The sequence below is a fragment of the Bufo gargarizans genome, chromosome 2, assembly GCF_014858855.1.
Source record: "Bufo gargarizans isolate SCDJY-AF-19 chromosome 2, ASM1485885v1, whole genome shotgun sequence".
NCBI lineage: Eukaryota > Metazoa > Chordata > Amphibia > Anura > Bufonidae > Bufo > Bufo gargarizans.
Window position 1 is genome coordinate 66267632 of NC_058081.1, and position 16471 is coordinate 66284102.

A 16471-nucleotide genomic window follows, 5' to 3' on the forward strand; every position below is an offset into this window, starting at 1 on the left:
AAAAAAAAAAAAAAGAGGCCCAGAATATTTATGCTAATCTATGGCAGAAAACCAGTGTGAGGGTTTATGCACACGACCGTATGTATTTCGCGGTCTGCAAAACACGGATCCGCATATACGGATGGGGTCCGTGTGGATTACGTATTTTGAAAAACGAAACAACTGGCCTCTAATAGAACAGTCCTATACTTGTCCGCAATGCAGAAAAAGCACTGGCCTATGTGTGCTCCCATGGTCCCGGCCACCAGAGAGGCTGATGCTTTTTCCTATAGTGTACAAGCACGACCACCACTGATGGATTGCAGGGTGTCCTGTAACCATGGAAACGAGCATTGTATAATGTGATGGAAAAATGAATCCAACCAGCAAAGGAGGCAATATGGACAATCACAATACAATAGTAAGTGCCTTGTATTAACCTTCTCTACATGATAAATGACACTTACTGAAGTGAAAAAACCCCTTTAATAAAAGTTAGGGCTTATGCACACGGCCGTTGCCCGGTTGTGGCCATATTGCACGCCACATAACGGATGCGGACCCATTCACCTGAAAGGGTCCGCAATCCTGGAAATGCGGTTGGTAACGGAAGCACGGATCGGAAGCCCATAAAGCACTAAGGAGTGCTTCGGTGGTGTTTGTCCGTGCCTTTGCACCGCAGAAAAATAGAACATGTTCTATTTTTTTATGGTACGGACGGATCATGGACCCATTCAAGTTGAATAGGTCTCGATCTGTTCCGGCCACCGCACGGATGTTGCCCGTACATTGGAGACCACAAATTGCAGTCCCCAATGCATGGAACGTCCACACGACGGCCGTTTGTATTAGCCCTTAGTCAGTAGTTATGTGTAGAGCCCAAAATGCCACCATTAAATACTACAGTTTGTCTTACGAAAAACAAACCCTCATACGGCTACATAGATGAAAAAAAGAAAATAGTTACACCTCTTGAAAGGAGACAATGTAAAAAAAAATCAGGCTGGTCATTCATGGGTTAAAGTAAACCTAAATTTTTAAAAGAAGTTTGCATAATAGCAGTGTGCTTCTTTGTACAATCACTAGTCCTTTTCAGCTATATTATTCTCTGTTTCAGCTGCACAGCTAGCAGCATTTCTCTTACAAGCAGGGGCATCTATGCCCAGTATGTTTTTTTTCAGTTCTGAAGCTCACAGTACGGATAAGGAGGGGCAAAACACACTTGCAGACACACAGGACGCTCTAGTAATCTTCAAAAGCACTGTAGAAGTTCTTTTATCGGGCTCAGGAGCTCAGCTAGCTCTGACACGCCCCCACTTGCTGTGAACCGTTTTCTGTGTTCCTGTTACTAGGGATAGATCTTGCCTGACAACAGGCACTGGACTGCAAGTTAGGTGGAAGTGAGAACCCTAGTGACTTTACAGCTTTTGTTTTCAGGTGGATGCAGAGAGATTTTTTTTAACCCCTTCTCGTCATATGACGTAATAGCACGCCATGGTGGCAGGTGCGTTCCCGCATTTTGACGTACTATTACGTCATGGTGATCGGGCGGGCACCGAAGCAGTGCGCGCCCCATCACTGCAGTGGCCCGGCAGTCCCTGATAGCCGGGCCCCTGCTATATCCGCCGGCATCGCTGTACAAGCAGATGCCGGCAGATTAACCCATTCTATGCCGTGATCAGCGCTGTCTGCGGCTTAGAAGGGATTTGCCTGAGGCTGGGTCTCCTAGGCAACCTGTTCATGTATTACTCTAGGCAATGCAGATGTATTGTAATGCATTGCAGAGGGGATCAGACCCCCAAAAGTAAAGTCTCAGAGTGGGACAGAAATAAAGTTAAAAAAAAAGAAAAAAAAAAAGAAAAAAAAAAAGTCAGTTTTTAATTAAAAAAAAAAAACGTTTAAAGGAAAAAAAAAAAAAAAAACGCCCCTTTCCCGATTTCTATAATAAAAAACAAAACAAAAAACACACACATTAGGCATCGCCGCGTCCGTAACGACCAGCTCTATAAATATATCACATGATCCACCCCATCCGATAAACTGTGCAAAAAAAACTATGCAAAAAAGCCCCAAAAATTATACCAAACTGTCACTTCATCCCGTGAAAAATTAGACCCGACCTGACAATCGCCCAAAAAATAAAAAAAATGCTATTATTGTGTTAAAGTGAAATAAAAATTTTAAAAAAAGTGACAAAAAGGCTATTTTTGGTCACCTAACATTATTTAAAGTGCAACACCAAGTGCAAAAGGCACATGCCCCCCAACATAGAACCAATCAAACAGTCATCTCATCTTGCAAAAAATGAGCCCCTACCTAAGACAATCGGTCAAAAAAAAAAACAAAACTATGGCTCTCAGACTATGGAGACACTAAGGCTGGTTCCAAACGGGCGTTGCGGGAAAAGGTGGGGGTACGGATTTTTCTGCGCGAGTGCAAAACATTATAATGCGTTTTGCACGCGCGTGAGAAAAAAGGGCATGTTTGGTACCTAAACCCGAACTTCTTCACAGAAGTTCAGGTTTGGGTTAGGTGTTCTGTAGATTGCATTATTTTCCCTTATAACATGGTTAGAAGGGAAAATAATAGCATTCTGAATATAAAATGCATAGTACAATAAGGCTGGAGGGGTTAAAAAAAAATAAAAAATATTAATTTAACTCCCCTTAATCGCGCAGCCCGGCTTCTCTTCTGTCGTCGTCTTTGCTGTGCACAGGAATAGGACCTTTGATGATGTCACTATGCTCATCACAGGGTCCAATCACATGGTTCATCACCATGGTGAGGGACCATGTGATTGGATCATGTGATGTGACGTCACCACAGGTCCTTAGCCGGCAGCTCAACATTACAGAAGACAGAGATCCGCAACTACGTGATCAAGTGGACTCTGAGTTCATTTTTATTTATTTTTTAACCCCTCCACTATTTTACTTTGCATTCTGTATTCAGAATGCTATTATTTTCCTTTATAACCATGTTATAAGGGAAAATAATACAGATCGGGTCCCCAGCCCGATCGTCACCTAGCAACCATGCGTGAAAATCGCACCGCATCGCCACTTGCTTGCGGATGCTTGCGATTTTCACGCGGCCCCATTCACTTCTATGGGGCCTGCGTTGCGTGAAAAACGCAGAATATAGAGCATGCCGCGATTTTCACACAACGCACAAGTGATGCGTGAAAATCGCCGCTCGTGTGCACAGCCCTATAGAAATGAATGGGTCAGGATTCAGTGCAGGTGCAATGCGTTCAGCTCACGCATTGCACCCGTGCGGAATACTCGCCCGTGTGAAAGGGGCCTAAAACATATTTTTTGTTTGTTTCAAAAATGCCATTATTGTGTAAAACTTAAATAAAATAGTATACATATTAGGTATTGCCACATCCGTAACGACCTGCTCTATAAAAATATCACGTGACCTAACCCCTCAGGTGAATGCTGTAAAAATAAATAAATAAAGATTGTGCCAAAACAACCAATTCTTTTGGTCACCTTGCCTCAAAGTGTAATAATGAATGATCAAAAAATCATATGTACCCAAAAAATGGTACCAATAGAAACGTCAACTCTTCCTGCAGAAAATGAGCACCTGCACAAGACAATTGGCAGAAAAATAAAAAAATGTTTTTCCAAAAATGCTTTAATTATGTAAAAATGAAACAAAGAAAGTAGAAATATTTGATATCACCGCGTCCATAACAACCTGCTCTATAAAAATAGCGCATGATCTAACCTGTCAGATGAACATTGTAAAAAATAAAAGATAAAAACAGTGCCAAAACTTTTTGGGTTACCTAGACTCACAAAAAATTTAATATAGAGCGATTAAAAATCATATGTACCCCAAAATAGTACCAATAAAACTGTCACCTTATCCCCTAGTTTCCAAAAATAGGGTCACTTTTTGGAGTTTCTACTGTAAGGGTGCATCAGGGGGGCTTCAAATGGGACATGATGTCTTAAAACCAGTCAAGCAAAATCTGCCTTCCAAAAACCATGCGGCAGTCCTTTCCTTCTGCGCCCTGCCGTGTGCCCTTACATCAGTTTAACGACCTGATCTACGACCTGGTCAAAGGATTTGGTACGCTAGGAACACAAGACCGCATCTCATTATATGCAGATGATGTTCTGTTTTTTATAGATCATACGGAAACTACTCTCCCTAGGATTATTCAAATGGTTAAAGTATTTGGTGAGGTGTCTGGTCTTCTTATAAACTGGGCCAAGACCAGTCTGCTCCCAATAGACCCCCTGCCACAGAAAGAGGTTCCTGTTACACAGTTGGATATTGTTGATACTTTTCAATATTTGGGTTTGACTATATCGCCTCGGGTCGAAAATTTTGTAGAACTTAATTTGATTCCCATAATGGTAAAGATTAGAGCTAAAATAGGAATCTGGCTGAAACTTCCCCTATCTAGAGCTGATCGAGTTTCACTAGTTAAAATGGTGATATTACCACAATTTCTTTATGTGCTCAGGAATACACCTATTTGGATACAAGACAAACATTTTAAACTTATGGAAAGACTAATTAATGATTTAATATGGGGAAGAAAGCGAGTTCGAATTAAGCTGGAATACTTGTATAAATCAGTGGAGTGCGGGGGTTTAAATCTCCCCTACTTTAAGGGGTACTTTATTGCAGCCCAGCTATTGAGATGCTATGAATCAGAGCATAGCGCACTACTGGGGAAGTTGGTAACTAGTCACGCTCACAATAATATTTTTACCTTGTTGGAATCTGGCCTATTGAAGAGTTATGAGCAAGGCTATAGAGAGACTATAAAACTACTCCTTAAGGTGTGGGCTACAACTAGGACATGGTTGAAGGTTAAGGGTTCACTCACATTTACGCCTCTTTGGCATAATTTGTATTTACAAAGGCTGGATGAAATTGCAGCTGACACATTTTGGCAGAAGAATAAAATTTTATATATTTCACAGGTAGTTAAAGATAGAGAAATTAAACCCTATATAGAAATGACACATAATATAAAAAATCTTTCATGGTTTAGGTATTTCCAATTGCGTTCTGTATTATCTAGTTTGGATGATAAGCGGCTGTTGGATATAGATAATTTATCCTTTCTGAATGATTGGGTAGGGGGTACACTTTCTAGAATAAAAATTTCAAATATATATAAGTTATTACTTAAGGTACGGTTTAGTGATATACACTCACCAGGACAAAAATCGTGGGAGGTGGATTGTCCGAATTTACAAATAGAAGGGTGGGAGAATATTTTTGGGAATTTATCTTTATTATCCCAGAACTTTAACCATGTTCTAATACAATTTTATATCTGCCACAGATTATATATTACTCCATTGTGGATGAATAAATGCGGGTTAAGAGACACGTCCAACTGTCCCAAATGTGACACTGCAGGAGCAGACTTTCTCCATATGATATGGACCTGTCCAGAACTTATAAATTACTGGAATGGTATCAATAACTGTATTATGTGTAAACTAAAAATTCGAATTCCTTTTGAACCACAAGTATTTGTTCTTAATGATCTTTCCAAACTAAAAAATCATAAGCATCAAAAGATTTTTCTGAGCAGAATATTGATGTTGGCTAGAGTTTTGATCAGCCGGACCTGGTTTGCCCGATCCACTCCAGACATAAACACATGGATAAATTTAATTGATAAGGTAAAGAACTACGAGAAAATTTTATATAGACGGAGGGAAAATGAATACCAATGGAGTAGGATATGGGGTGGTTGGAGGTCTGGTTAGCTGAGATTAAGCTGTTTCATATATAGGGGTCCTACTTTGACGCACCACAAATTGGGGGGGAGGGAGGGGAGGGTTTTCTAAATGTTATGAAAAGACGAGTGGAATATATTTATATATAATTACTTGGGTCACTAAGAATTGAGAGATTGTAAAAACTTTTATATTGTAAACGTTTTGTAGTTTTCCCAATAAATTTTTTTTGGAAAAAAAAAAAAAAAAAAAAAAAAACGACCTGATCTATAAAACGGTCATGTTACTTCCCCCGCACGGTGAACGCCATAAAAAAATAAATAAAAATGTAATAATAATAATAATAATAATAATAATGAGAAAATTGAAATTTTGCCCACCTTACTTCCCCAAAAAGGTAATAAAATTGATCAAAAAGGTTGCATGTACACCAAAATAGTACCAAACAGTCATCTCATCACGCAAAAATCATACCCTACCCAAGATAATCGCCCAAAAACTGAAAAAACTATGGCTCTTAGACTATGGAAACACTAAAACATGATTTTTTTTTTGCTTTAAAAATGAAATCGTTGTGTAAAACTTACATAAATAAAAAAAATTGTATACATATTTGGTATCGCCGCGTCCATGACAACCTGCTCTATAAAAATACCACATGATCTAATTTGTCAGATGAATGTTGTAAATAAAAAAAATAAAACTGCCAAAAAAGCTATTTCTTGTTATATTGCCTCACAAAAAGTGTAATATAGAGCAACCAAAAATCATATGTACCCTACACTAGTACCAACAAAACTGCCACCCTATCCTGTAGTTTCTAAAATGGGGTAACTTTTTTGGAGTTTCTACTCTAGGGGGTGCATCAGGGGGGCTTCAAAATGGGACATGGTGTCAAAAAAAACAGTCCAGCAAAATCTGCCTTCCAAAAACCATATGGCATTCCTTTCCCTCTACGCCCTACTGTGTGCCTGTACAGTAGTTTACGGCCACATATGGGGTGTTTCTGAAAACTACAGAATCGGGGCAATAAATATAGCATTTTGTTTGGCTGTTAACCATTGCTTTGTTACTGGAAAAAATGTACTTCGAGAAAAAAATAAATCTAAATTCTGAAATTTTAACACCATTTGCCATTAACTCTTGTGGAACACCTAAAGGGTTGACAAAGTTTGTAAAATCAGTTTTGAATACCTTGAGGGGTGTAGTTTATAGAATGGGGTAATTTTTGGGTGGTTTCTATTATGTAAGCCTCGCAAAGTGACTTCAGACCTGAACTGGTCCCTAAAAGTTGGGTTTTTGAAAATTTCCGAAAAAATATTTTTCTGGTAAATTTGGCATTTTATTTATAAATAAAAATGATTTTTTTTTTTTTTACTTCATTTTACCAGTGTCATGAAGTACACTATATGACAAAAAAAAAATAAAAAATCTCAGAATGGCCTGGATAAGTCAAAGTGTTTTAAAGTTAACAGCACTTAAAGTGACACTGGTCCAAAAATGGCCTGGTCCTTAAGGTGAAATAGGGCTGAATCCTTAAGGGGTTATTAAATGAAATGATTTAGAAATTTGCTAGTTACACCATTCTCTTATTTTTAAAAAAAGGAAAATGTTTTGACTTTTAAAAAGGTTGAAGCGGTTTTCCGGGAATTTGATATTGATGGCCTATCCTCAGTATCAGATCGATGGTGTTCTGACTACACATTTGCAAAATCTACTTTAACCAAACACACGCCAATCAGGGCTCCCATTTGTGGTCAAACCCATGAAAAGCAATGTTTTTGCAAAAGGTGATTTTTCTTTGACCTGTGAAGAGAATTTCAGGACTGAAAACAAATACATATATCTTCTACCATTGTACTCACCCACAAATGTCTTAATATTTTTTTTATATTTAATCTAAAAGCCAACTTTCTAGCCTGAGTTAAAATACAGGAAAATAATATTGGATACCATTGCATTAACCGAAATAGGACCAGGGACTGCAAGAAAAATGGACAATAAAAATGAGCATTTTTTTTTTTTAAACAAAACTTTATTGGTAATTTTGTCTCAAATGTTTACAGTATAACACATGTAAGAAGTGAATGTGTGTGTGTATATATATATTTATATATATATAGAATTTATTTAAGTGAAAACGCAATAGAAATTCACAGATCTGCCCCCAAATTATCCCACTTCCCTCAACATCAATGACTGCTCCCAAGCCAAACCCCCATTCATTTACCATAATGTAACAGGTTGAAAAAGGAGCGGCCGAACATTCAGGTCTCAACCAACTTCATGCTGGAGAATAAAAAATAATAATAGTTGTGCCTCAAACTTTGGTGCCAACTACTGACCCAAATCCCTAGTCTACTGGGCATGAGGAGAACCAGAGATGATCCATTGAACATGTCAAGATTTGGCATTTGATTATAGAATACTCTTGTAGACGGGAGTCTTTAAGTCGGTTTCTAGCTGCAGGGTCCCCAAATCCAAAACTGAACCCTTTCTCCTTAAGTCTCTGAGCTTATTTAAAGAGGTTGTAAGAGATTAGAAAAACATGGCTGCTTTCCACCATAAACCACACCACCTGCATCCATGGGCTATGTGTCTGGTATTGCAGCTCAGCTTTTGTCGAGTGCAATACCGGACACAACTCATGAACAAGGGTGGTGCTGTTTCTGGACGAAAGCAGACACGTTTTTCTATTCTTGTACAACCCCTTCAGACGTTGATTTGGAAGGAGAGAGCTGAGGAACAAGCAGTCAGGTTCATGAAGGATATAGCGTCCTGTATGAACGCTCCGGGACAAAAAGTCCATAGATAAGATAAAAAATAAATACATACACTGTGATTTTCTCACTAAAAGGTGACCTACGCATGGCAAACATGTAACTATGTCCACTACATTATTGTGGGTAACATCTAAGACTGTACCGCTAGTGTGTGATGGATTGGCGGGACCGTCACCAAGGCGGTCTCCTTAATAACAAAATCAAGAACCATGTAAGGTATGTAACAGGACGGAGCACATTCAGACTCAACTCTTGGCCTAACACTCATAGCAGAGAGTAGCTGACAACAATGCTTAGACCTAGTGTATAGTTGAAGCACCCTTGTATTATCTGGGCCCTCGAAGGCCATGTTGTCTAGGCTCCGTGTCAACAGACTAAAGTAGCCTAATAAAAGTTGATGGCGTGTGAATTTCAAAGAGTAATAGCCTAAAATCTCTCAATACCTGTGTCAACTGTAAGCAGGTCACCAAAACAAATGACAACCAGGTGGCTCATGCTAACGACAACCATAGGGCCTTATTGCCTTCGGTCCACTGTCGTGGCAAGTAGGAAGCAAGTTCTCTCTGTATAATGTAGATAAACCAAAGTCCCCCAAACAAACACACAGTAACGGCCAGCTGCATAAAAAAAAATAATAATAATAATAAATTTATCTGGACCAGCAAAGCGAGTGAGAAGTTCATCACCTATAACCACCACCACTCCTTCCACACTAGATTAAAGTAGACAGGAGGCAGCCAATAAAGATATGATTGGACCTACCTACCTACCAGAAGAAGGTTATGGCTTCAATGATGGGATAAGAGGGTGTGTCCCCCAATGATACTAGCGAGAAAAGAGGGTTAACCAGAGGCAAAAACGTGGGTATGTGAACTAAACGGTAGTGTGAGGTAAGGGAAGGGGTAAAAACTGGCACTTCAGTTTAAAAGTCATTCTAGAACAAGGAAAGCCGGGTAACAGGACAGTGATTGGCAGGGAAGAGAATTCAGATTAAAACAGTTCAATATTTATACACTATGTAAACTAAAGGATTAAAAACCAGTAGCCAAGCTCTTCGGATGAAAATAGTTAAAAAAAAATAATAAACAAAACAAAAAACAAACAAAAAAAAAAATAACATAGGCCACATCCTGAAGGATACAGGCCATGCCCCTAAGGTTCTGACTCCACCCTAGAGGAACCAGTCACATTTAAATAACTTTCTTGGCCCCTCTGATCTGTCAAGGAGAGAAGCAAAAGTGTGAGGGAAGTGGGGATGACAGAGACTGGGGAGAATCTCCAGGACCAATCGAAACCAGCACCACCAGATCCAGGATAAAATAAGATGGCCGCCAAGTCGATTCTGCACCACTAATAAAAGCTAGAGAGGTGGGAAGTGTGAAAGGGAAGGAGAAGTTTGTGTGCCAGTCAACGGCGTTCTCTCCATCGGTCTCGCTTGATCTCAGGAGGTCTTGGGTAATGGTTCCTCCTCTCAACGCGCTCTTCAGAACTCAGAGAATTCTTTGGCGCACTTATCTGTAATGGAGACTCTGATTTCCTCCTCTTCGTAATCATCGAAATTACTGGTGTCACCTGGGCCTTTGCACTTCGGTATGAAGGGAGCCTCCACCTGAGACACAAAGAAGAATCAGTTCAGTGAAGAATGAGGTCTCACATTCACATATTAAAATATACAACATTCAAGGGATGTTTGGGTAGATCCAGTTAGGGTTGGGCGATATACCGGTATCACGATATACCGCAGTATGAAAAAAAAAATGGCGATATGGTGATATCGCAGTTTCCTAAATACCGCTGTATATTTCGTGACGTCCTCGCCTTTAAAAACAGAGTCCGCGGCTGCCCTCGTTCAGGGCTCTAGATGGCGACCAAAACGGTCGCCAATGCGCCTTAAAATTTGCAGATGGCGACAAGACTTTTTAGTCTTGTCGCCATTTGCGACTGTACCTCCGCGATCCCGCGCAGCCTAAGTTCTCTTCAGTAGCACAGTGGAGAAGGAAGGAGTCCCTCCCTCTCCACTGTGACGCGGCCGCCTCTACCACTAATGGGGAGATAGCAGGGAGGAGGAGGGGAGGAGCTGTCGCCACTGCGCCACCAATGAATGTAAACCATAAGTATAGGCAGCGGTATCACAGACCCGGCACCCTGCCTCAATAACAGGGCATGCGATACGCGGCAATTAACCCCTCAGGTGCCACAGATCGGATGCCCTGTTATTGAGGCCGGGTCTGTGATACCGCTGCAGACAATTGTATAAAGGAGTTAAAGAGGACCTTTCATAGGTCCAAAGAATATGAACTTAGTAGCAGGCTGCATAGAGCGGCGCCCAGGGATCTAAGTGCACTTACTATTAGTCCTGGGCGCCGCTCCGTTCACCCGCTGTGGCCCCCGGTATTTTCAACATTCAGAGCAAGGAGGAGGAGATGCCAGTGTCTCTCCGTCTCCATGACAGCAGCGCTGTCCAATCAGAGCTCTGAGCGAGGGAGTTTTTTTTTCTCCCTGGCTCTGAGCTCTGCATTGTTATATGGTGGCAACAGGGTCCCATCCCCTCCATTGGTGGCAGTGGCAGATTACACTGCTGGGGCTCAGACTAAAAGTTTAAAGGGAACCTGTCACTGGGATTTTGTGTATAGAGCTGAGGACATGGGTTGCTAGATGGCCGCTAGCACATCCGCAATACCCAGTCCCCATAGCTCTGTGTGCTTTTATTGTGTAAAAAAAGCGATTTAATACATATGCAAATTAACCTGAGATGAGTCCTGTCCCTGACTCTTCTCACGTACAGGACTCATCTCAGGTTAATTTGCAAATGTATTAAATCGCTTTTTTTACACAATAAAAGCACACAGAGCTATGGGGACTGGGTATTGCGGATGTGCTAGTGGCCATCTAGCAACCCATGTCCTCAGCTCTATACCCAAAATCCCGGTGACAGGTTCCCTTTAAATGGCCCCCTTCCCAGTTTTACATATAAAATTTACAAACAATAAAGAATAAACATATTACATAACGCCACGTCCCAAAAAGTGTGAGCTATTAAAATATTATAAAATATTTCCGCTCGGTGAAGGCCGTAACAGAAAAATAAACTCTAAACCACGCAATTCGCCATTTTTAGTCACCTTGTCCCCCAGAAGATGTCCCTGGATGTGAGAGCTATGTGGTTTTCTCCTATACGTAGTGCTGGCTCACGACTGTGACCTGCGTCTCATCTTCTCAAAGTCCTTTTTTTTAAAGTTATATGCATTTTAAATTTGGCGACTAAAAAATGAAATTTGGCTCCTAAATTTTTTAGTTTAGGAGCCAGTGGGTCCTGGTAATTATTTTTTTTTGTCTGGAGCACTGACAATGTCTCCTTGTGGCTGCCCCCCCATACAGTATAACGTCTCCTTGTGGCTGCCCCCCATACAGTATAACGTCTCCTTGTGGCTGCCCCCCATACAGTATAACGTCTCCTTGTGGCTGCCCCCCCCATACAGTATAACGTCTCCTTGTGGCTGCCCCCCCATACAGTATAACGTCTCCTTGTGGCTGCCCCCCCATACAGTATAACGTCTCCTTGTGGCTGCCCCCCCATACAGTATAACGTCTCCTTGTGGCTGCCCCCCCATACAGTATAACGTCTCCTTGTGGCTGCCCCCCCATACAGTATAACGTCTCCTTGTGGCTGCCCCCCCATACAGTATAACGTCTCCTTGTGGCTGCCCCCCCATACAGTATAACGTCTCCTTGTGGCTGCCCCCCATACAGTATAACGTCTCCTTGTGGCTGCCCCCCCATACAGTATAACGTCTCCTTGTGGCTGCCCCCCCATACAGTATAACGTCTCCTTGTGGCTGCCCCCCCATACAGTATAACGTCTCCTTGTGGCTGCCCCCCCATACAGTATAACGTCTCCTTGTGGCTGCCCCCCCATACAGTATAACGTCTCCTTGTGGCTGCCCCCCCATACAGTATAACGTCTCCTTGTGGCTGCCCCCCCATACAGTATAACGTCTCCTTGTGGCTGCCCCCCCATACAGTATAACGTCTCCTTGTGGCTGCCCCCCCATACAGTATAACGTCTCCTTGTGGCTGCCCCCCCATACAGTATAACGTCTCCTTGTGGCTGCCCCCCCATACAGTATAACGTCTCCTTGTGGCTGCCCCCCCATACAGTATAACGTCTCCTTGTGGCTGCCCCCCCATACAGTATAACGTCTCCTTGTGGCTGCCCCCCATACAGTATAACGTCTCCTTGTGGCTGCCCCCCCATACAGTATAACGTCTCCTTGTGGCTGCCCCCCCATACAGTATAACGTCTCCTTGTGGCTGCCCCCCCATACAGTATAACGTCTCCTGTGGCTGCCCCCCCCATACAGTATAACGTCTCCTTGTGGCTGCCCCCCCCATACAGTATAACGTCTCCTTGTGGCTGCCCCCCCCATACAGTATAACGTCTCCTTGTGGCTGCCCCCCCATACAGTATAACGTCTCCTTGTGGCTGCCCCCCCATACAGTATAACGTCTCCTTGTGGCTGCCCCCCCCATACAGTATAACGTCTCCTTGTGGCTGCCCCCCCATACAGTATAACGTCTCCTTGTGGCTGCCCCCCCATACAGTATAACGTCTCCTTGTGGCTGCCCCCCCATACAGTATAACGTCTCCTTGTGGCTGCCCCCCCCATACAGTATAACGTCTCCTTGTGGCTGCCCCCCCATACAGTATAACGTCTCCTTGTGGCTGCCCCCCCATACAGTATAACGTCTCCTTGTGGCTGCCCCCCCCATACAGTATAACGTCTCCTTGTGGCTGCCCCCCATACAGTATAACGTCTCCTTGTGGCTGCCCCCCCATACAGTATAACGTCTCCTTGTGGCTGCCCCCCCATACAGTATAACGTCTCCTTGTGGCTGCCCCCCATACAGTATTACGTCTCCTTGTGGCTGCCCCCCATACAGTATAACGTCTCCTTGTATTTTTTTCTTTTAAACGGGTATTTATCGCAATACATTTTTTTTATATCATTATCGTCTGAATATTTTTTATATCGTCCAACCCTAGATCCAGTTAAGGTGACCCTCCAGGATCTGGGTCCAAAACAGAGAGAAGGGATGGTGTGTACAGCTATAAAAAATCTCTGCCCTTTGTTTTTTACTTGCAGTAGCCCCTCAAAAGATTGCTGCATGGAGCAAAGATGGTGGATGGAACGGGGCAGGTAAGAGCAAAGTGGATAGCGAGACTCCTCAAAAGATTGTGTTTCTCACCGCCCACTCTTTAAATATCCTGGTATCCCCTGAATGCGCACAGTGTACGTGAAGCACATTTACAATCTTCAGGTTTACTTCTGTGCTCTTCAGGCTGAGCACAGCACTGACGTCATCAGCGTCATGCCCTGCTGCACACCATGGTAGTCCGAGTGCTCCATCGGCCATAATACTTGGCACAACAGAGGCCCGAAAAAAAGAAAGGCATTGGAGATGCAGAAAATATAGGTATGTAATACCCTAAGGAAGCTACAATGTCAAATTATAGTGGGGAACCGAAGAGTAGCTTTAAAAGGGTTCTTCAGGATCTTACATTATTGACCTATGGCCATCAAAGCGATCAGTGGGGGTCTGATCCCTTCCCCACAGTTGTGCCAGACACGTAAGCTTTTTCGTATATGCGGCTGCACCTGATACTGCAGTTCATTCTCATTCACCTGAAGTTCTGTATGAGCTGATGTACCCCAGGCACAGGGTGGGACATCCAATCACAGCCTACTACAATGACATGTTTAAATTCACAATGACCTCACCAAGCAGGCTGTGATTGGCCTACCCATGTGACATCATCATGCCAATGTGTAAACCAGCAGGCAAACCAACACGACGACAAAAAGGCGATAAGGAATCCTGCAGGAATACAAAGCAGTGAAAAACCCATTTAAGTTTTCAGTAGCGGAGGCCTTTCTTTACCCGGCTTCCATTGCGCTTCTGATTTTGGAATGTGCTACATGATTACATGGACCTATAAACCATTTATGATGACGGTCAGTACCTTCTTCTGATAGACTGCGATCCAATCTGTGGTGCTGAACCATTTATGACCCTTGATGTCTGTCACGCCGTTCTTAAGGTTTCCAAATCTCTTAGTAAGGTCAACCTGCAAGAGGTTTCTTAGAAGATCCTTCAGATCAGAACTGAAGTGTGAGGGGAAACGGACCTGTGAACGTGAGGTCAGCAAAGAGTTAGAAGGTTTAAATAAAATATATATCTACAAAAGCTACAGAAAACAGAAAAAAATGAAGCTGCTGTGTTATTTGCGCTTGTCACTGTTTGACACTTTGGTAGCTGGAATACATTATCGTACTATGCGATCGTCGATCACAACCAGGTGAAGAACATAAAGTAGTTCTGCCTCTATACCAGGGGTGGCCAACCTGAGGCTCTCTAGCTGTTGCAAAACTACAACTCCCAGCATCCCCAGACTGCCTTCAGCTATCAGCCTACAGCAGGGCATGGTGGGAGTTGTAGTTTTACAGCAGCTGGAGAGCCGCAGGTTGGCCATCCCTGCTCTATACAAATCACTAGTCAGACCACACATGGTGTGCAGTACTGGCCACCTGTGTAAAAGAAGGACATAGCTGAACTACAGGAGGGTGACCAAGGTAGGTAAGACAGTAGGTGGTTTTCACTGAGGCCTGTAAACATAAGGGGACATCCCTCTAGGTCGTGAGGAAAGAAGGTGTCTTCATCATTATAGACGGGATTCTCTAGCATAAGAGCAGTGAGACTATGGAACTCTCTGCCTGAGGAGGTGGTGACGGTGGACTCACTAAAAGAGTTCAAGAGGGGCCTGGATGTATTGCCTGAATGTAAAAACTTATTTCAGACTGTGGGCACTGCACTAGCAGGAATTTTTCCCCCTCTAGTATGGGCCTCACAGGGGTTTATCTGACATAATAGTGGGATTATAGGTTGAAGTTGATATATTTATGGTTTTGTAAACCTTATCAACCATGTGACTATGACTACTGGTGAATAACCTATACTCTGCCAACAGGAGATACTTTATTGGCGAGACCCTACATCTTCCTTAGGCCCAAAAGCCTAAAGGTCATCTCAGACACATTTCCTGCTACCAGGAGTGCCACTGCTTCACCCCGCAAAACTACTACTCTCAAAGATCCAAGTTTTCCTCTATCCACAGGTAGGGGATAATTGTCCAATCAGTGTGGTTCCGACCACTGTGGCTCCTGCAAATTACGAGAATGGTGCCCTGTACGCCGTTGTTTTAATAGAACGGCGGTCATTCATGTTTGTGTTGCTCCATTTAACTATATGGGACTGCCAGGGACAGCAGAGTACAAGCGCTTGGCCATCTCCAGCAGCCCCATAGAATTGAACGAACTAACAGTTCATTCAAATGGGGCCCTTGTTCTCGTGACTAACAGGGGCCCCAGCAGCTGGACTCCCACTGATCAGACACTTACCCCTTATGCTGTAGGTAGGCAATAAGGGTTTGTCAAGGGATTACCTCTTTAAATCCCCACCCCCCCCTTAGAAAACAATGCTTTGAAAACACCAGACATTATCCCAAAATGTCTATGGGAACTACTCTCCGCCCACAAATTTCACTCACTCAGCAGTCATGTGAACAGCTCTCCGCCCAAACACTGAAAGAAGCAGCTGTCCGTCTCATGCAAAGCAAGAAATCCCAGCATGACCTGATGCACCAATCAGCAGCTGCATTACAGACAACCAATCAGCTGCTTGTAAACAAAACCACCAGGTTTCTTACCAACCCCCTCAGATCCCTCATCGGCTACAACACACAGATCTGGTACAAGTTCAGAAACTGCATGGTAAAGCTGGAGGCCCCGCTCCCCGACGAGGTAGGATGGACCTCTGACAACCTGATATGTCCCGATACCACAATCTGTCACGCCTAAGTAGTTAGGTGGGAAAAGGAGCAAAATAAATAAATAAAAAATTACCATGAAAAGATGACCCTGGACACTC

The 16471-nt window shown here is 42.9% G+C and overlaps 1 protein-coding gene across 4 annotated transcripts in view; it reads right to left on the bottom strand.

Annotated features, from left to right (window-relative positions):
• Positions 1-7729: 7729 nt before the first annotated feature.
• Positions 7730-16471, bottom strand: part of LOC122927346 (cAMP-dependent protein kinase catalytic subunit alpha) — a 44415-nt gene continuing 35673 nt past the window's right edge. For all 4 annotated transcript variants that reach the window (XM_044279103.1, XM_044279104.1, XM_044279102.1 and 1 more), the window contains 2 exons: positions 14508-14672; positions 7730-10094 (listed from right to left, as the gene is read on the bottom strand). In XM_044279103.1, coding sequence (XP_044135038.1) covers positions 9969-10094; positions 14508-14672 — 291 coding nt within the window. In that variant the 3' untranslated portion in view covers positions 7730-9968. The remainder of the gene's footprint in view (positions 10095-14507; positions 14673-16471) is intronic.